The sequence below is a fragment of the Zosterops lateralis genome (assembly GCF_965231275.1).
Source record: "Zosterops lateralis genome assembly, chromosome: 12".
Classification (NCBI taxonomy): domain Eukaryota; kingdom Metazoa; phylum Chordata; class Aves; order Passeriformes; family Zosteropidae; genus Zosterops; species Zosterops lateralis.
Genome location: NC_139772.1, coordinates 14,372,667 through 14,393,473, shown reverse-complemented (window position 1 = coordinate 14,393,473; position 20,807 = coordinate 14,372,667). Strand labels below are relative to the sequence as shown.

At 49.5% G+C, this 20,807-nt stretch overlaps 2 protein-coding genes across 3 annotated transcripts; one reads left to right on the top strand and one right to left on the bottom strand.

Annotated features, from left to right (window-relative positions):
• Window positions 1-260: 260 nt before the first annotated feature.
• On the bottom strand, window positions 261-13,779 carry DRC7 (dynein regulatory complex subunit 7). 2 transcript variants are annotated; one of them, XM_083870131.1, is made up of 16 exons: window positions 13,749-13,779; window positions 12,980-13,115; window positions 12,402-12,576; window positions 11,412-11,537; window positions 10,723-10,917; window positions 10,236-10,388; window positions 9,695-9,913; window positions 8,869-8,979; window positions 7,994-8,069; window positions 7,371-7,499; window positions 6,387-6,515; window positions 5,712-5,938; window positions 4,755-4,970; window positions 3,625-3,735; window positions 2,436-2,537; window positions 261-1,732 (listed from the first exon to the last, which is right to left on the bottom strand). In XM_083870131.1, the coding sequence occupies exons 2-16, from the start codon at window positions 13,102-13,104 to the stop codon at window positions 1,619-1,621; spliced, it is 2,208 nt and encodes a 735-aa protein (XP_083726257.1). In that variant the 5' UTR covers window positions 13,105-13,115; window positions 13,749-13,779; the 3' UTR covers window positions 261-1,618. The 2 variants fall into 2 exon arrangements, with proteins under 2 accessions (XP_083726257.1, XP_083726258.1); XM_083870132.1 differs by having other exon boundaries at window positions 7,994-8,066.
• Window positions 13,780-15,575: 1,796 nt separating this feature from the next.
• LOC310914054 (uromodulin-like) lies at window positions 15,576-20,295 on the top strand (the record flags this gene model as incomplete). The annotated part of the gene is made up of 9 exons (XM_083869951.1): window positions 15,576-15,608; window positions 16,446-16,512; window positions 17,026-17,193; window positions 17,787-17,992; window positions 18,514-18,674; window positions 18,869-19,114; window positions 19,295-19,454; window positions 19,716-19,860; window positions 20,195-20,295. 9 exons carry the CDS (start codon window positions 15,576-15,578, stop codon window positions 20,293-20,295), a joined length of 1,287 nt encoding a protein of 428 aa, XP_083726077.1.
• Between the last annotated feature and the right edge of the window lie 512 nt (window positions 20,296-20,807).

The window sequence follows — 20,807 nt, the reverse complement described above, 5'->3', positions numbered from 1 at the left end:
CGCGCCGCGCCGGGCGGTTGCCCGGGCTCCGCGCGCCGCTCGGCCAATAGGGAGCGAGGGCGGGGCGGTTGCCATGGCGACGGCAGCGCGGCCGCCACTCGCAGAGCGGCTTCTTGGCGGAGCCCCGCGGGCGCGGCCAATGAGGAGGCGGCGGTCCGGATGGGGGCCGCCATTTTGCGGGGCCGCCCTGAGGGGCGGGGGCTGGTCCCGCTCTGCCGCCGGTTCGGGTCCCGCCGCCGCTCCGGAGCTTCTGTGAGGGCGGCCGGGCCTTTCCCGGGCCTCGTAGCTCACGGCCCGCCGACGGCAGAGGCCGTTGTGCCCCATTAGGCGGTTCACGGGTGTCACGGGCACAGCCCGGCGGGAGCGGGACTCGTGCGAGGCTTCTGAGCCTCTCGCCGCCCGCCCGAGGTGCGGCCGCGCTGCTTGTGCGTGTTTCCTACTGTCCTTGAAACCAGTTACTCCATCAGCTGAGGAAAATCCAGTTAATTTGACGCAGCTCCTTGATAATGACCCAAGAATGCGGGGTGCATTTCAAGGATCACGTCCTTCAAGCTCAGGAGCGATGCATGCCCACAAGAGGGAAATCGGGCAGGAATACCGGGAGGCCTTCGTGGATGGATAAGGAGCTGCTGAGCATCAGAGGAAAAAAAAAGACAACTGCAGAAACGAAGACTTTTTTCTTAGAAAGGAAAAAAAACTTTCAGGAAGTGGAAACGAGGACAGGTGGCCTTGAAGGACTACAGGGAAATCCCCTGGCCAGGAGACTTGGGGCTAGAAGACCTTTAAGGGCCATTCCAACCCTGTAATGTTCTGATTCTGTAATGCATTTGCTGATGGTTTGGCAGCTGCTGTGTCCCTAATGCCTGTAAAAGGATTTTTAAATTAATTTATTCTGGTGTCTTCTCTGGTATTGAATTAACACTGATGAGTTCATATCCACAGTGTTATATCGGGGCAATGTTTTGTCATTTCAGGGCTCTATATCAGGTCGAAGAAATGTTACATTTGTGAACTCATTGGTTCAAAACTTTCACTTATGCAAAACGGACTTATAAATTCATTTAAATATTATGTTGGAAAAGAATCAGTATTTCTAAATAATCCTGCTCCTGCTACCAGCAGCTATGGGGCAGATTTGGAAAGTAAAAGCCCTGAAAGACTGTGCATGGTTTGCCTCCCCTTCTGAAGCAGACCTTAGGGCTAAGGTGCCATTCAGACTCACGTCTCAAACATGATGGAATTTCATGAGGAGACAATTGATGGAATTACACATGGGCCTTAGAACAAAATAGGGAAATGGTGCAAGTTCATTGAAATCTCCACAAATCTGATGATAGCGAAAGATTTATTGCAGGCAGCTCCAGAAAAGGAATGAGGGAATCAATCATGCCTGAGGTGCCCACCCAGGTGAGGATTCCTGAGCAGCATCTCTTCAGGAGAATGTTTTTTCCTATTGTGCCAACTGCTTTCCCCTAGAACAAGAAGGAGATACCAGAGGGAAACTGCAGTGGGACATGGACTAAAGTATTTTACAGAGTGGCTTCAGTGCCGAGTTCCTGGGGGCCTGACTTGTAAACCTGCCCTGCTCAGGCAGTCATTGCCAGCCCCTGCAGAGCCTCTACATGGTGGAGTTGGTTGCAGTGTGTTGGGTGACAGATTCAGCCTCCCCTGCCAGGGGCTGACTCTCGTTCTCCAAGGAACCCTGGGGGCTCTTCTGCTCCTCTTCCGGCGCCTGTGAGGGAACGAGCAACCACAGGTCAGGGAAAGAGAGAGAAAAGTGAGGAGCAAAGACACACAAAAGCACAACTCAGAATTCACTGAGTTGGGATAAATGAAACCACAAATTGGAGCTGATTTGTTTTTGAGGGGGACAAAAAGTTTGAGATGAAGTCTTACAAGAAGAAAACAAGGGGAATCAAAACATGGTGCACAAAGAGGCAGCAAATTGAAATGTGTTGCCTCACGAGAGTCAAGAAGCCCTGGAGAACCAAATCATCTGTGATTTGAGATAAGGATTAATTTCACCCTGGAGCTGTTTTGTTCTTTATCTCACATGCTAATTACAAATAAAAATACATGTATCTATGTATATACAGGCATATTTGTGGCTCTTTAAAAATACTTCCCCCATAATCCCTATTATCAACTAATCATTCTTAATTATTTTCTTTATTAACTAAACAAAATAAGACAGTAATCTTTCTTGGTGATGCAAGTTTTTCCAGAAATTTAGGAGGCAACCATAGCCTGACCATATTATATTTTCCTTGGAAGGCAATTGAAACTGTGCTGACTTACACCATACTGTGATTTGTCCCAATATATTTTAATGATAGAAAAAAACTCCTTGGAGATGATTCCTGATAGAGACAAAGCTGACTCTGGATTTCCTTGAGTACAGGTATTCAATGCTGACATTAATGAAGTTTACCTACCGTGGCTTCCTGCTCTTGTCCTCTCTTTGCAGTGCCGTACATGGAAACTGACAGTTTAATATTGGCTTCTTCATCCTTGCGGACCATCAAAATATTTAACATCTTCCAAGAAAGCAGAAGAAAGACCCCTCAGCTTTCCTACAAAATGACTGTACCTTTACAAGCTTGGCCTGCTAACAGAGCAGATGCTGCATACAAGAATTTTAGGGTAAGGTTAAATATAGATCTGTGCAAATATGTTCATGTCCTGCTGATAGAGCAAGCTGATAGAAGTCTTAATTTTAAATTGCAGCTGTGTATGAAATTTCTGAATGCAATTACTGATATTAACTGATGAGAAAGTTTTTCTGGAGTCAGAGTTCTGGCATTACTTTCGAAACTGCACTGATAGCTTTGGCTTTTTCTTTGTCTTATATGCGATATGCAGCACCAGCAATGGGAATATTTTGTCTGTTGATAGATCAGGACTGAGAAATTTGGCAAGGTAGTTCATGAGGTCACAGTGAACTAGCTTCAAATTTCTGAGGAAAAATATATGAATTTTGCAAAGTTGTTTTAATTATTACTAATATTCTGAGTTAATATAGTTGAGCATCCCCTCTGCAGCTCCTTCAGGGATTTCTCTTCCTTAAAAAATTTAAAAGAATTCCAATAGCTGTGCCTCCATCTGCTAGAATGATTATATTTATCATGAAGTAATTACAAAGAATATGGATCTGTTACACCAGTCAGTGTGATTAGCAGTACAAGCAAAGTGTTTTATGAAGTATTTCCCTACAGCTGCTCGTGCAACAGGTCACTTCAATATTTCAGATAGTGTTTCTAGCAATGCCTAGCACCTAGATATAGCATTACATACAATATCCTTTCTTTTTGGCCTCATTCCTGGGCAAATGGCAGGTAGGCTTCCAGATGCCCCAATTCATAGATTGTCATTTCCTCTCTGAAACGTTTCCTCACAGGGAAGGAAGACTAAGAGCAGGAGCAGGAAAGTGTGTGATTCTCCATAAATATAATACAGCCACATCTTCAGTGAACAATGCCTGAGTAACAAGTATAATAATTCAGCATGGAGAGCAGCTTTGTGTTAGTTTTATCACAGTTTATGCTGAGGAGGCTTTGGCAACCAGTCGGCTGAAACTATTTCTACCCCTGATCAGCTGTGACACTGCAGACACCTTCCTGTTACCTCTGCTTCAGAGTCCCGGACTTGTTGCTTCAGCTCCTTCTGTTCTGCTCTCAGCTCCCACAGCAAGTCATACAGATGGAGCATGTTCTTGTGTTTCTCTGAGGACCATGGCTGGAAACAGATAAGTCAGTGAAAAACAGCAGCACTCTCTGTGTGCACAGATCAGGTACTCCGCTGGCAGAAACTAGCACATTCCTGCTACAGCCAATAAAGCAACACTAATTTCCATGATTGAAACATCAAACTCATGGTCAGCATGGGTTTATCAGACTTCATTTTGATTTGGAATCCATCAGTAATGTGAGCCAGATGGCACTGGCTTTGCACTTTGCTGATGCTGCTGTTTTATAGTTGGAATGAAATGAGATTAATAGGAATGTATAGAAATAGAGATGAAAAAAAATATGGGATTCCAGCAATGGTGTTCTGTGTATTCTCCCCAGTGGGAAATAGAAATTAAAAAAAAAACCAAAAACATAACATTAAAAAAATCCCTATTTATAACCTCTGATTGGTTTTCTTAAGTATAATTGTGTAGCATCACTGCAGAATTTACTGGCAGGCTTCTGCCTCTGGTTACAGACTCACTCTGATGCTGTTAGTGGGGTGACCCCTCACCCCTTGATGAGATCATTTGGCTTCATGGCAGCACTCCACTTCTTTTGGAATATCTTTTATTTAAGGCTATCTATCTACCTATCTATCATGTATCTATCTCAGCATCTTGCTGTGCATCTGCAGGGTAAACACTGGGAGATTTAAAGAATGATAGGACCCAAGAAGTCCATGACAGAAACAGAACCCAAGTGTCTGCCTTTGCTGAGGAACTGAGGAAATTTCAGCTTCCCTGCCATGAATCTGCAGAACTGAACCCAAGAGCTGCTGAACCTGCATTTTGCAGGATCCCAGGGGATGTGGAGTCTGCCTGATGACCAAATCTGAGAAGATGACCACAGGCATGACTAGAGCAGACCTGTCATGTCACATTATGTCCTGCACTCCCAGTCATCTCCTGGGCTATTGGTGTTGTCAGCCTGGAGGTGTGCAGGTGGAATAGAGGGGCAGGATGGAATGTTGTGCTTCTAGTTTTTTCACTGACATTTCACCTTTGTGTCTTGTGATCTTCATACCTGGTATTTCACAGTGTTTTCTCTGCTCAGGAAGATTTCATCTTCTCTCTTCTCCCTCCCTATTACTCTGGAGAAAACCACCTGTGAGGCAATGGTGTCATGAAGCTCAAGGTGATATGTCACCTGGATGACATCATCTATGATCATGAAGATACGTTCCTCTATATCTTCATCAGCAGGCTTTTCTGGATTTCTGTGGAAGTACTCTTTGATTTGCTAATGGAGATGAAAAAAAGATAGAGAAGCAACTCAGACAACACAAAACTGGCAAATTTATAGATTTGGGTAAAACCCTAAGGTAAAAATTCTGCTTTTCCACCTGGACTTGCATCTCTTGGCCAATGGTCCTACTGTTCTTGCCTATATCTTAAAAAAACTCACCCACAAATCTGCTTAGGGCAATACAGAAGTTTCCTATTTGTGGAGCAGAGTATGCCTTCCAACCTCCAAGTTAGTTTGGGATGCATCCCTGCCTGAGGAAACTTGCAGAAAGCAAGGTATTTTAAAGAAAAGCAAAGTTTCCCACATTTCCCAACACAGGGGAGAAAAAGATAATCATGTTTGGTGCTGGGCCAAATACAGGCCACTGTATGGCTCTTAAAATGATATTAGTTCGGGCTCAGCACAAAAAATCATTTTCCTAGTTTTGAATCTTGTGAAAATTTTGTTCCAAAATCATAGTCACTTTTTTTTCTTTCTTCTGACACACTATTTCCAAGCCTTAGTTTCCTAGTTTAATTCTAGCTGCTTAATGGGGTGCCTGACAACTGGTCATACTGTAGCTCTCTGTCAGGAAAGCAACTGTGAGACACAGCAGCTGAACAAAGCTTGGATGTCTCATCTGGAGTTTTGCCTCAGCCATGCCCACTGAAAATGAGCTGAAGCCCCAGGCAGTATGTTCTGCATAGTTTAAATATCACAGTGACACATATTTTTCTGTTCCTGCCTTGGCCATACCACTATAGGCCGGAGGTTAGCATCAGCTGTGGCACCAGCCTTTTCCATTTTCTTGTCTCTTTCGTCAAACTCTATGTGCCGCGTGTGCAGGAAGTCCTCCCGCCCCACGAAGTACTCTGTCATCTCAGTAGCACTTTCAAAACGCTTCCAGAGGCCATCAACTCGTGCCGTGTGGTAAAACTCCACTGTGTGCCCAGTCTCTGGTTCCAGTGACATGTAGGAGTGAGCTGGGGACAAACCACACACATTTTCAGAGTTAGTGACTGGAATACACTGAACACACGCATGTCCAGGGCAGGTCTCATTTTCTTCAGCTTTAGCAACAGAGCTGATGCAGGACTTATCCCCAGCTGCACAACACTGAGAGAACAAACAAAATCCTAAAGAGAAAGTTTCAGCTTCTATCAATTCTACTAAAAAAAGTAGAAATGTATCACTCTGATACACATGATAACTATGCATTTCTCTAATACATAGAAAACTCCCCTCTAGGGGAGGACTGCAAGCTGCCAACCCAGTTCTCTACTCTTCACTGGAGACCATTTTATTTATCTAGGCAATTTATCCCACAAGTATCCTGTCCCCCCTGCCTTTCAGCTTTGGGCTTTTGCCACTGCTAGAAGGGAGTTGTGAAACCCCATCAGCTGCAGTGGCTGCCCAGATGAGCTGGAATACCTTTAAGAAGGAGAGGGTGTCCCGGCTCGAAATGGTCTGTGATCAGCTGTGTTTGTTTATCCACTTCTCTCATATACAACAGGTCTTCTCGGTGTTTGAACCATTCCTTCACCTCCAGCTCTTCAGTACCTGTCAAGAGACAAGTCATTTTGCAACCTTAGGTCACCCTGTTGGAGATGTCAAAATTCTGATGAGCTCTCAGTGTCTGTGCCAGCACTCTATGCTCCTGATACAGCCTCAGTGGACATAGTACTGCCACTGGAACTGTCCCTGTGCACAGGGGAATTTTGTGTGTGAATCCTAATCTACGTTAGAGTAGATGAACTATACCCTAAGAGGGTCTGTTCCTCTCCATCAACCAGAACTAGAGTAATGAGCTCAGGAGTAGAACATGGCATGGCAAAGGGCTATGGATAGGTTGGAACAGAACAGAACAGGAATTCCATCCCAAATACTTAATGATGTTGTCAGGAGATTGGAGCATCACACTATCCAAGAAGGCTGAGGGCAGGACACTGTATGTCCAGTTAGAAATCTGCACGGTTTCTTGGACCAGCTGTTTAAGAATAGTTTTCAAGTACACAGGTATCCTCAGGCTGTAGCTGCCCCTTTCTATGGCCCCTTCTGACACCAATGAGGAAATGAGGATAGTGACACTATTGGATCAAATCGAACCAGCCTTCCATTTCTCTGAAGACTGAAAATCCAAGCAGCTGACCTGTGACACCGAACAGTTTCACTGGTGCATAAAACAGATTCAAACCCTTGTGAAACCCCCTAGCAATGCTGGAAAGTTCAGGGGTTCAACAGACTAAGTGTGATGAAGAGTTTGAGGATATGGTAAATAATTCCTCCACAAAGGTGAAAGGAAAATGAGAAAGCATAAGAGAGACTGTGGCAGAAAGGGGGCCACCTGCCCCTTTCCATCGGCATGCCCCAGGCTGTTTGCTCAGTGTGTGCAGTGTGTTCCTTCATCCCCCTTACGGTCTGAGTCTGCGTAGACAGTGAGGCGTTCCACCAGCCCATCTTCATTTGCATACGCCGCCCATTTCTCCTGTTTTGCTTTATCGTACAGGATCACCTTCTTCCCCAGGGAGAAGGGATTCTCATATTCTGCAGTGGGCAAGAGAGATGCCAGACAAATTGACTCCCCTGTACTCACTCCCCCCCAAAAAAGAATTTAAGATTTAAGAAGGAAAAAAAACATGGTCTAAGGGACATTATGGATTTATTTATTATGTTCTGCTGCCAACAAAGCTGTTCAGACCCTGCCTGTTGGCCTTTAATGTTATAATGGTATGATAATTTTTTTCTCTTCCCAAACAGGTATTTGATAATGCAGGGGCAGTTCCTTGTGCATAGCAGTAACAGAAAGACCACCCCAGGGAAAATTCCAGCTAGCAGGAAAACACCATGTAGGGTGTGTGTCTGTGGGGGATGAGACAGTGCAGCACTGAGAGCAGCCACTTGAACCAACAGCTGTGGCCTTCATCTGGTGCTTCACTGTTTGACCATCCTGAAGGGAGAACCCAGTGAGATAGACAAATGTCCCAAATCCAGTGAAAGGTCAGCTAGGGGCAAGCAAAAGGCAAAGGAGGAATACCTACCTCTGCAAGACACGTTAATTCGGGCTACCCATGATAGCGGCATCTCAAAGCTCATGTCTGTTTCCTCCTTTTCCTGCTGAAACAGAAGCAGAGATTTGTGCTTTTGGCAGCATCTCTTATTGTGCCAGGAGACATTTTGGTCCTGGTCAACTGCAGTGATCAGAGCTCAGCTCATGCAAGGCTGTGGTCTGGAGAGCACCATGGCACAGTTATAACAGCACATCCCTACTTGAGCCTGATGAAATTATCTCCTCCTGGCTACTGCTCATGCTGGCAGGGAATAAATGTGGCAATCATCAAAATGACCAGATTATTTTATGTAGACCCTGGAGGACTCTTTGCTCCCTGGTATGGGCACAGGCTGAGAAGAGTAGATAGCAGGAGGGAATTATTATTTGCATTCCTCTGCCCTGCCGTGCAGGTGCAATGCCTGTGTGATCATGCTGTCTTCTATCAAAAGGACATTTTTTGCTTCTGGTACACAGCATTTTTTGTATGTTAGAGGACACACATTATTTCTGCATTTGCTCTGCAGGTCCACCTTGTAGCCAGGAGGGGAAGGTGACCAGCATAGAAAGAATGTCCACAAAAATCTCATTCTGGATTTTATTTTTCAAAATTATTTCCACCCCAAAGGCCAATGCACTGGAGGCTTTCAGAGATCCCTAACCACTTATGACACCTGAAGTACCACTTGGAGTCCTGCTTCAGAAAGCACCAGAACTCTTCGAGATTGAGAAGGAATCTAAACCTGGCCAGAGTAGAAGGGATCTGACCTGGAGAGGGCAGCAGGCAGGCAGATATTCACAGGCCTATGGACACACTGGTTCCATACAGGGTCCCCACTGCTCAAGAGCATTGCTTGGGTCACTCACCATCTCATTTGTGTCTTCCTTGGCTGACTCTGTGGGCAACTGAGAGGACTTGTTGCTCTCTAAAAACATAATTTCCCAGCAGAAAGGATCAGTCAAGTCAAAGCTGAGATCCTAGGGCATACAGGAAAAACTCTTTTAACTACAGGGCATTGTCAAAGGCCTGACACAAAACTTGACCACTGCATCAATGTCTGTAGTGCTCTGGACCTGCCTGGGTGTCACAGACTTTAAGACCACTAGAGATCTGGACTTCAGTGAGGTGAGCTCCTCAAACCCTTGGCAGGCTGGTGGGACACCAAAGACTGTTCCTGTGCCTAGAGGTTGCAGAACCCCTTCCTTGTGGTGCCTCTTTGCCTCTTCTTCAGATGAGAGGAAGTAGCTGGAAATGTTTCTGCCTCCTTTCTTGGGGCAAGTATGGCCACAAGGGCAAGCTGATCTGACTCAGACCCTCACCTCCCAGACTTTGTGTCCACTGGGGAGTAGCTGAAGTATGGGAAGAGCCTAATCAAGACCTTACCTGCCTTGGGCTATTCCTGACAGACCCAAAACATCCTCAGCCTCAAAAGTTTTTGTTTGAGAGAAGGCCTAGCCAGCCTTAAAAGCTGAAACTCTTGCACTGTAGAGATTTAATAGATGTAATCTGTATTTGCTAGCTCAGAGGCCTTGGAGTAGTTCCACAGTCTGTGTAATCAGAGCAACATGACCAAAACCAACACAAGGAATGGTTAAGTGGAAACTGAACTTTGGTCTACTGGTCTTGCACTTTCCCAGGACTCAGGCTAGCCCAGCTGTCCCTCACATACCCAGGGTGCTAAGGGCTCCCCACCTTGCAGCCTTTCCGGCAGTCCTGCATGTTCACCCAGTAGTTCCTGTCATTCCAGATGCTCTCAATCCCAAGGAAACACTCATCCGTGGTGCTGTGGGGGTTTCCCGTGAATGGGTTGATGAAGAAGGTCTCAGGAACCTTCCTCTTCCCAGGCAGAACCAGAACCCAGGCGTGCACCCGTAAGCCATGCAAAGGGTCTTGCTTGGGCTTTACCACCTCCTGTAGCACAGAGGACAGAGCAATAATTATTGCCATTTTATTGACTCTTTGTTCCATGCCAAGGGCAATCTGATCCTTTCCTCTGCCCACTTCTAAAGAAGTCCAGGCTCTTAATGCTCCTTAAGAGTCAGGTAGTACATACCCAGCACATGTTCCTGTGCCAGCACACACTGTGCTCCTGGAGGCCAAGTGCTCATGGCCATGATCAAGGTTGTGTCATACTTCACAGAGGAGGGTATGAGCTCCTCTCTTTGGCCAGCCATTACCTGCATCTCAGCTCTTCTTCCTGGAGCTCACAGGAAGGTGGACCTTGCTAACTCACCATGACCTCCTCCTCCTCCTCCTCTTCTGTTTCCTCCTCTTGTGCAGGTTCAGTTTCTTTCTCCTTCCTGGCCTTCTGCTGAAGCTCAAACTTGCTCTGTGGCTCCAAAGGATACTTAACTCTATACTTGTTGGGATCCTCCTCTTCTGGTACCTGCAAAAGCAGAGTATTACTGTGAAACCCAGAAGACATCAACAGAAGGAAGTAAATGTATGGCTTACAGGTACCTCCCAGTTCCCAGCATTTGGCAGTTTGCAATATTGCACCTGGTGAGCAGAAATTCAGTGATGCCAAAAAGGCCTTGTAAGGAACTGTAGAAAATCACTAAAAGATTCCTTTGGTGAGATCCCTGAGTATGGGCTGAAAGCCAGTGTGGACCCGAAGGTGTTCCCCCTAGCTCAGCTCCGGAGCTCACTGGACATGAACTGGCTGAGCATGTGTGCCATGTGTGCTGGGCTCCTCCCTGCCCACTCACTGCATGTCTCACCTCTGGGGGCTTCCTGAGCCGTGGGCACACCTCCTGAGTCTGGTCCAGGGAGCAAATCTCCAGGGTGGCATATCCATGTACACAGTAGGCATCGTAGCCAGCCCCGATCAGCAGGGAGCACAGCAGCACAGCAAAGTCAAAGCAGTTCCCTCGCTGGTACTTCACAATGGTGGTTGGGGAAAAGAGTGAACTGGGCTTGAAAGAGAGAGATGCATGTTCACAGTGCTTGTCTTGTGGAGCTGAAACATGCACCAGGCAGAGAGCAGGGGAGAGAGGCATTGCCCATATCTCTGGGCTCTGCAGCCTTAGGGCCACTGAGGTCATCACCCCTAGGGTTTATGTGCTCCTCTGTTCCAGGGTGTCTTGGTTTTCAGAGGGGAAGATTCTCAGCCATTGCCTCCCAAAGTGCTCCAGCTGCTCATCTGGGCTGGCTGAAAGCAGGGTCTTGTCTTGAAGAAATGGTGCTTAATTACTTAAAAGGTACCACACTGAACATGCACTGGGACTGTGGGTCCAACAGAATGCACAGGGTCTGGGAAAATCAGGGGGTTGCCTAAATAGTGAGGAGATGATGGAAGTGTCAAAGACCTTTGTGATCCCAGCCACTGGGACTTCCCCACTGTGCCCTGCTGAAAGGCCCTTCTGTCACCTCTGTTATGTCTCTGTGGGGGCTGCAGCCCCTTTCTTACCGGTGTGATTGGGCACTTGAGGGGCTCCATGATGAGGTAATCACAGACAAAGCTGGCACAGCCTGACCAGTAGTACATGTCTGGGTAAGGCAGCAGGGTTGGCCTCACTGTTGTGCTCACAAACTTCTGTAGGGCAACAAGAGGAGTTTGGTTAGCCAACAGGCCCTTGTCAGAGTCTCCTGTTCAAAGCCATCCTCAGACCACCCCTGGATGTTGCAGATCAAATTCAGGATCTTTCTACAGCATATCAACAGCATCAGTATCCTTCTCTCCAGTTCCAAGATGGAAATTGCATGGGGTTGAGAGGCTGTCTGCTTATCTGTGGCTGAAACTTCAAGCTCATCTCAGACACATTCCAGATGTGAGCCAGTTGTTCTCTTCATTTTCAAGCAAGTCAAATAGCTACTGCCTTTTCTGGATTTTGCATCCTCCAGCTTTTTTTTTGCCTTTTTTTTTTTTTTTGCCTTGCATGTTAATGATAAAACAAATTTTGGGGAAAGCTGGTACAAAGTAGCAATTCCAGGTGCTGGGGGTAACATAAGGTCCAGAACTAGACAACACTTGTGCAGCTTGGGCCCAGAGACGACAAAACCAGACCACAAACTTCCACATTTACTCCTTGCCTGTAACTCCTGTGAAGTTCAGAGTAAGACCTAACTCGAGATTCATACTCCCTATCAGTGGCTGAGCCTGAGCCTTATCTATTTCACATGTTTCTTTTCCTTCCCTTTATGTCTCCGTGGTCTCTCCCCTTTCCTAAGCATCAGACTGCAGCCCACATGGCAACACCAACACTTACATGGCTCATGGATTTGGACAGACAGGGTGTTCCTGGGGTTCTGTGTGCCCGCTCAGGGGCTGAGGGTTCAGCCAGCAGGTTCCCATTCCCTTTAGCCAGGAGGGAGGGCAGGAGGGGCTGCTGCTCTTTCACAGCATTGGGCACTGTGGAAGCCCAGTGCTCCCTGTGCCCAGCCCCACAGCACCCCATACCTGCACACCACACTCGTTGACCGGGTAGATGAAGAGCGGCTTGCGGTCAGGGCACAGGTGAGTGTACTGCTGGAAGAAATGGTCAGCGAGCTGCAGCAGTTCCTTTTCCTGCCAGGAATTTGTCTTGTATGAAGATGGTAACTCAGATGTGTCAATGGAGCTCCAGTCAAAATAACTTACGTGGCAGGGGGAGGCAGAGAGACACAAGCAGTAAGCCAGGAGCAATACAGGCAGGATAACCTGATATCAAAACATGGCAGGACTTCCCTGTTTCACAGGTAAAAAATAGGGGCCATATCCCAGGATATGATTTTGACATAGCCAAACATCTCTGGAGCAATGGCAAACTGACACACCCAGAGGGGGATCTTTATACAGTGGTGAATGGATGTACAACCAAATGAGTCAGCTTGCCTTATTGCACATGCACACTCTTGGACAAACTCGATAGGCACAGAAAACTCGCTCACTCCCAACACCGTGCAAGGGGACCACATGTGCCATCCACATGTGTGCAATCACCCTGTGGGGCCCAAAGGGAACATCTCTGCTCATCCCAGCCACAGGCAGAGACTCACACTTCATGACTTGCAACAGAGGCTCCATCCCCAGCTTCATCTATCTCGATGGAATCACTGGCATTCAAAGAGATTGCATCTTCTGATGTTTGCTCCACTTCCTCCGTCTCCTCCACAGCCTCCATTCTGCCTGGCACTACAGGAAGGCACACCAGAGTGAATTCAGGGGTAGGACCCAGCTACACAGGAACAGAGAAACACTCACACTGTGGCCACAACGGTTTGGTACACGAGCATGGCTGGAGCAGCCAGAACCATGAGACTAAAGGGAGAGCACTGACTTTGGGCTGGGTCTGGTAAATGAGCGGTTCATGTTCCTGGACACCCTACGGGAGGGAGAGCAGGCAGAGCCTGGCTCGGGGCAGAGCACGTCCCCACATCCAGACTGCGTGCCCTGTGCCCTCCCTCCTGCCCGGGGTGCTGCTGGCGGGGCAGCAGCTCCATCAATCCGCCTTGCACCGCCGTGCCCAGCCCGCGGCCGCCCGGGGACCTTGGAGGGAGCGGAGCCGGCAGCCCCAAGGGCAGCGCCGGTCCTGTATCACCGCCTGTCCTGTATCACGCCTGTCGTGTGTCACCGCCTGTCGTGTGTCACCGCCTGTCCTGTGTCACCGCCCGCCGAGTGTCACCGCCGGCGCGGGCGGTGTTTGCGCGCCGTCCCCGCGGTCAGGCTGACCCCGAGCGGGGCACACAGCGGGCACAGGGGCGCAGACCTTGCCCGGGGAGCCCCCCCGCCCCCGGCCCTGCCCCGCCCGGCCGCCCCCTCCCTCACCCGCGGCTCCGAGGGCGGCGCGGCCGCTCCGGGCCCGGCTCCGCGGCGCTCACCATGGCAACGCCCCGCCGCGGCTCCGGGGACGGGCCCTGCGGCCCCTCCGCCCCCCAGCCCAGCCGGGACACCCCCGGGGTGCCCCCAGACCTCCCGCCACCGCCCCCGGCCCCGCAGGCTCCTCCCGGGGACCCCTGCGCTGCCCCGGCCCCGGCCCCGCCGCCCGGCGCCTCTCCCGGCCCAGCCCGGCCGCCGGGACAAGGGGACAGCGCGGAGCAGGGGAGGGGACAGCGGCCAGCCCCAGCCCCTGCCCCCGCCACGGCTGAGCCCTCAGCCTCCGAGACCTGCTCCGAAACTCACGAGTTCGGCTCTCTCAAAATAAAGCCACCCCCAGGCATCCTTTGTTGCAGAGGCACTTACCCAAAAGTTGGCACCATGGGATGGCAAGACATGGCCTTTTCTTTTCTTTTCTTTTCTTTTCTTTTCTTTTCTTTTCTTTTCTTTTCTTTTCTTTTCTTTTCTTTTCTTTTCTTTTCTTTTCTTTTCTTTTCTTTTCTTTTCTTTTCTTTTCTTTTCTTTTCTTTTCTCTTCTCTTCTCTTCTCTTCTCTTCTCTTCTCTTCTTCATATTCTTCTCTTCTTCTTCTTCTTCTTCTTCTTCTTCTTCTTCTTCTTCTTCTTCTTCTTCTTTATAATTTCCTTTTTCTTTTCCTTTTTCCTTTCTCTATTTCCTCTCCCTTTTTATATTTTAATTTTCTTTTTTCTTCTTTTTTTTTCCTTTTTTTTTTCTTTTTATTTTTAATTGGCATTTCATTACACTGTAATCAGGGTCAGATGCTAAGCACTTTTTTTTTTTCTGCTTTGTTGTTGTGGTTGAGAAAAAAATATGGATTGATGGATGTTCACATTAGGCACTCTGTTAAGGGAACTGTAGCAGTTAAAGCTCTGAGGACCGCACAGACAGCAGTCAAAATATATCAAGAAGCATCATTTTGAGTGATTAATGTGGTTTGCAGATGGTTACTGTTGCCCAAAAGGCATGAGCCTGTAGCGAGGGCAGGGGGTGTGGGTTTAGGGTTGGCTATTAGGAAAAAGTTCTTCCCAGAGGGTCATTGGGCACTGGGACAGGCTCCCAGGAAAATGGTCACAGGGCGGGCCAAGCTTGCCAGAGTTCAAAGAACATTTGGACAATGCTCTGAGGCACAGGGTGGGACTGCTGGGGTGCTCCTGTGCAAGGGCCAGGAATTGGACTTAGTCCTTGTGTGTGCATTTCACATCTGGATACTCTATGAAACAAACTGGGGTAGGACTCTCCATCTCTCACCAGTACTTCTCAGCAGTTCTTAAATGCCAGAAGTCAATGAAAAAAAACCAAAAATAGATAAGGCAAATACAAGTCGTGTTTCCAAAACTGTGTGTACTCAGCACCCAAAGTTATCTGGCCTTCGCATGTGCCGCTGTGGTATCTGTTGTTGTTGCTGCATCAAAAACATGTACCACAAAGCCAGCTGGATACACAGACCCCAGATTCCCCAGGGACAAGGGTATTTTGCTGATACTCCCTGTTTGGGACCCTATCAGGGCTGTGAATTGTGTCAGCATCCACAAGCTGTCGGCTCATTGGAACGGCCGTCCGTGCCGGAGGATGGACTTCCAGAGTCCTTTCCTCCCCGGCCTCCGAGGGATGCTGAGCAGGCTCTTGTGCAATCCCGAAGACTTTGTTTGCGTGGGGGAGCGGGATGAGCTGCGGGAGGCGATATAAGGCACACAGCAGGAGGCACAGAGCAGCCCCGGCTGTGCCGACCCACCCTTGGGGGGAAGGAACCGGGGCAGTGATGGATGGAGGAGCAGAGAGCAGCCTGGCAATGGTAAGCGGGAACAGAACGGGGTGGTGGGATCTCCCAGGATTGCCGCGGTGAGCAAGGAGCAGTCGGGGAATTAACTCTTCTTGTCCAGCAGTCTGGTGGTCAGGGTCAGTGGAGAGGGGGATGTGTGGGCTGTATGAGGGGGCTTTTGGCACTGGCTTTGCCCTGCTCTCAGAGCACTGACTGAGCATTGCCCAGCCACCAGTCTGGCTGACTTACATCCACATCTCTGATAAGCAGTATCTGGTGTCCAGGGCTAATCCAGCACTGTGCCGATAATTTCCCTAAAGAAATACATTATCTGTACCAACAGAGGAGATTGACTTAATCTGTGTCTTTTTGGCACTAATTTCAGTCATGTTCAAGGCTTTGGGTTTGTTTTATTATCCCATTGTCTCCTTGTTATAGATACAGTTTACTGGGACAGTGAGGTTCCTTTTGCAGATCCTAACTCTTCAAAAGAACAGTAGTGGGAAGAGGTTAACTCCTTTCCTCTTTGGGGAGCCCAGACTGATGTCTCAGCTGTGCAGTTTTACTCAAATTGCCACTGAAATGTGGCTTTATCACTGCCAGCACATCCCTGGGCTGGTTTCTCCCACCTCCTTTCTGAAATAGCTACCTAAATTCAGGATAGTGTTTGACCCTTCCATTAACCTGATGAAAGAAGGCTGATCTGGCCTTTTGGAGTGGAAAAATACTTTAGGCCATGGAATATAAGAAATACAGTCCAGAAATTATTCCACCCATGCTTGAGGATTCAGTCTTTCTGAATGACTGCAAACATCTCCAGTGAGCATGATAACAAATCTCAGTTATCCAGAACCTGCTTGTTTTTTTCAGGAAAGGATTGTGAGATGTTTGCTGCTGCTCTCTGTGCTCTGCCTGGCTGGCTGTGAAGGCAACAAGAGTGAGTCTTCCTATGATCTGTCCCTGCTGGGTCACGGGATGGGTAGTGTGGAAAGGAAAAGTCAAACCTTCATCTGATCCATGTTCAATTTCCTCGTTCAGGGTGCTGCTGAAGGCTGCTAAGAAGAACAATAGAATAGGGCTCAGTGAGGCAGGGACTGGGGTCTAGGAGCCAGCAAAATAGGCAGAAACCACTGCAGGTTATCCACCTCAGCCACGAAGGGTGTGTAACCCACGGAAATGAGCACAGGTGCTGCAATGTGCCACCGTGCTCCTGACAGTGACAGTGACAGGCCCCATAGCTCTGGTCCAGATTACAGCCAGGCTGAGGAGGTCTCACAGCCTCCCAGCAAGCGGAGGCAGCAGGTTCTTCCTCAGATGTGCCTGCTCTGGCTCCAGGCGAGGATCCCTTGAGAGCTGTGCAGAGCTTCCTGCACTAGGGTGAGTTCTCAAAGCTCTCATCAGGGAGATATTCGTGCTGCATGTCATCTCTCTTCCCTTTCCTTTGCTGCAGGTGAGCTGGCAAGCATCCATGGCCTGAAGCCAGAGGTTGCCCTCCGTGTCAAGAGAAGCCCAGACTCCTGCCTGCCAAACCCGTGCCAGCACCAGGGGCAGTGCCAGGTGACTGTGGACAGACCAGTTTGCAGCTGCAAGCCAGGCTTCACAGGGGAATTCTGCCAAGGTAGGGCTGGGAATGCTGGTGAGCCCTCCCCAGGCTGTCCATGGGCACCAGGGGGAAGGGTGATGGGCACAGTGCACTGGTGTTACCATTGCTCCCCACTCCTGGAGCACATCCCAGCTCCTGGTTCAGGTGCATTCTGCACCATTACAACCATATCCTGACTACATGCTGGTACAAGACCGAACCACAGGCCATTTTCTTCTTCCCCAAGAGCCTTAGTTCCTTGGCTGTCCATGGTTTGGCAGGGCATGCTGCAGGGCACAGCTGCCTCACAGTTTCAGAACAAGCACAATCACCCTGGCACAGATACAATGAAGCCCCTTCCAGACACTGGCCAAAAACTGTACCTTCTTCCTCTGGAGGAGAGGGTCCCTATCCCTCTGGTGCCCTAGACAGACTGTGAGCATTGTGTGGACAGCCCTCAAAGTGGACCAGGCTGTCTTTTGCCCAGTGTCTCTGAAGAGCCCTACAGCAGCCTGCACCAAGGCTGGGACGAGGCTGCTGAGCTCAGTGGGACTGTGCCACCCTCCAGCTGGCCTAGGGCTCCTTCAGGCCTCCCCCTTATTGCTATTGCAGATGGCTTTTTTCCCCAGATGTGGCACTGAAGTTGGCCTGCGAGGAAGAGCACATGAAGATGATGGTGAGGAAGGAGGTGTTTGAGCTCTTGAAAATCCCACTGGAGCTTGTCCACTTGAGGAATCAGGAATGCAAGGTCTCAGAGAAGGAAGAAGAGGGTGAGCTGTTTTTTGCAGCCACTCTCACAGGTGAAAACCACACTGCCTGTGGATCAGTAATCCAGGTGAGGATCCATAGCTCTGAAGCCAGGAGAGGAGCAGACATAGTGAGGTGGGACAGCAAAGGGCAATCCCAAAAGCTTTTATATCTGGGTGCTGAAAATTTCTCATTCACCTTGAAAGTCTTCCCTGAGGATGTCAGAAAGCTCTTCTGCCTGTGCCAAACCCCTGCTGGCAGCACATTTTGTCTTATTTAGGAGGCTTGGAAGTCTCTTTGTGAGCTGGTAACAGCCCTCAGCTTTCTGGAGACATCTCTGAACTCTGCAGCCTTATCCCCTTGGTCCCTGACTTGCTTCATGGAGCAGGAAGGGTGCAGATGAAATGGTGCTCCAGGTCTACATTGCACAGAAGTGCTCACCTGTGCACATTGTACTGACTCCTGTGCCAGCAGCCCCCAGACACAAAGCTGAAACCCCAGCAGATATCCAGGCCTGGAGCAGCTATAGCTGAGTTGTGCCTTCTGAACTTGCAGCTCTGTGTGTGGCTTTATTTGTGGTCTGGAGACTTGATTTCTGTGTCGTTCCAGCAAAACAGCTCCCATGTCTCATACTCCAATGTCATCAAGTCAGAGCAGGAGGCCCACAGGGCCATGATCTCCCGGAATTTTCAGCTGGAGGTGCACTTCTCCTGCATCTACGCCTACGAGCAGGTTGTGAGACTGCCCTTCGCTCTCACTCCTGTTGACAAGTGAGTGTCCCATCTCGCCTTGCTGCTGACATGGTGTCTTTGAGCTTGGAGAAAAGTAGATTCAGTGAGACAATTTGCAAAGGCCCTGGGGAGCCCTAGAGGCCTCTGAGAGCCAGACACTGGTGGCTTCACCTGTGCTATGTCCTTCCCACCTCCTTGTTCTATTTGTGAGCTCTCATCATCTCTCCTCTCAGGCTGGTTCAGTTTGTGGTCAGAGAAGGAAACTTCAACGTCAGCATGAGATTGTACAAGTCCCCCTCTTACCTGGAGCCTTACCACCTGCCAAGCATGGCTATCCCTCTCACGGACACACTCTATGTCCTGCTGAAGATAGAAGGGCAGCACCAGCTCAAGTACTTCCTGCTGAGTGTTTTGGACTGCTGGGCCACACCGAGTGTGGATCCACACCAGGACACGCAGCACAAGCTCATTGAGCAGGGGTGAGTGGAGTGTCCCCAGCACATCCAGTCTCCTTGCACCACAGTGTGTCAAGGACTGAGACACAAATTGGCCTGTTCAGTTAAGCCTGTGGGCTGCACCCAGTCCCTGTGGGATGTGGTATCCCAGGCTGGGATGCTCCACCTCGTTTGCCACCCACTGATGCAGTCCTCGTGTCCCAGGTGTCCCCATGACGAGACGGTGGCCTATCTGAATGCCATTGGAGAGAGCACTAGTGCCAAGTTCAGCTTCCAGATGTTCCGGTTTGCTGGCTACCCTGAGGTGTTCCTGCACTGCCGTGTCCAGCTCTGTCTCCCTGATGGCCCAGAGCCCTGTGCCAAGGTGAGCTCCCTTGCTGCTCTGCCCCCTGGCTGGGTGTGGGACCTCCCTTCACCAGCTCTGGTTTTGGCTGCCTCACAAAATAAACACCTCCAGAATCAGCAGCTCAGCCCAGTGCCCTGAACCAAAGGTGCAAGGGCCTGAACTCCCCAGAGATCTCCTTTCCCTCTTCCTAGGGAAAGGAAGGGACATCTACAGGATGGCCCAGGTGCAGGGTGTTTCTCTCCTGCCCTCCCATCACCCTTCCATTGGCTTTGTTGACAGCAATGCCCCAGACACTGGAGGAAGAGGCGGGCTCTGGCAGACGACTACAATAGGATCGTCTCCTACGGGCCCATCCTCCTGCTGGCTGCTCCTTCCTCGGGAGCAGAGACCCGTCGTTCCAGCAGTGCCCAGCAGGACCTGGCGGGTACGTATGTCCTCCTGAGCACTGAGGTCAGCCCAGATCCAGTCAGGTCCAAGCAGCAGCCCAGGAGCAGGGCTGGGGGCAAGCCCACCCACAGCATGGCTCAGAGCAGGCAGGCATGCTGAGCTGCAGGCAACAGGGGTGGGTGGAGGCCATTTGAGGTGACCGAGTCCTGTCAGTGCCCTCAGGATCCCAAAGTACCCCCAGCTCCTGTGGCTCCTGCCTGTCACGGGAGAAGACCTCCCTGAACCTATCCCCAGTCAAGAGATGCCTTGCCAGGGCTCAGAGCTGGCTCAGTGGACCCAGATACATAACCAATCTCTCTCCTCTTCGGCAGGAGCCAGCCCGTGGCTCTCCAGGGCCCTCGTTCCTCTGTGTGTGCTCGCTGTGCTCACTGTGGCTGCGGCGGCCGTCAGCGTGGGGCGCAGAATGGTTTAGGAAACAGCTGTGTCCCAATAAATGTGACAGGAGCAGAGAGGCTCGTGCTGTGTCTTTATGGGTGTTTTGGGGAAGGGGGTAATGGTTGGGTGCAAATAGTTCTTGAAGGATGAGGGGCATCACAGTGTTTATTTCCCAGTAGCATCTCTTGGACCTTCTCCCCTGTGGGCCCACAGTCTCTAAACCCAGAGTATGTGCCCAGGGGTGGGAGAGTCCTTCCTGCTGCTTCCCTCTTCCCCACAGAGTCACCCTGGTGTGTGAGGAGATGGAAGTACCCTAGTCTAGATACCTGCCCTACCAAAGCTGGTCTTTGCATAGTTCTGTGCCACACAAATGAAGTGTTAGCAGAGAAAGGGCTGCTTGTGCATTCACACATGTGTGTGCACCCATACACAGTGATTTCTCCCTTCATTCATGATATTTCTCTCTTCAAATTGCCAGCAAGACTTTTCTCATTGATACATCCCTAACGTAAAGCAAATAACAAACAATATTTTAGGTATTAAAGACTA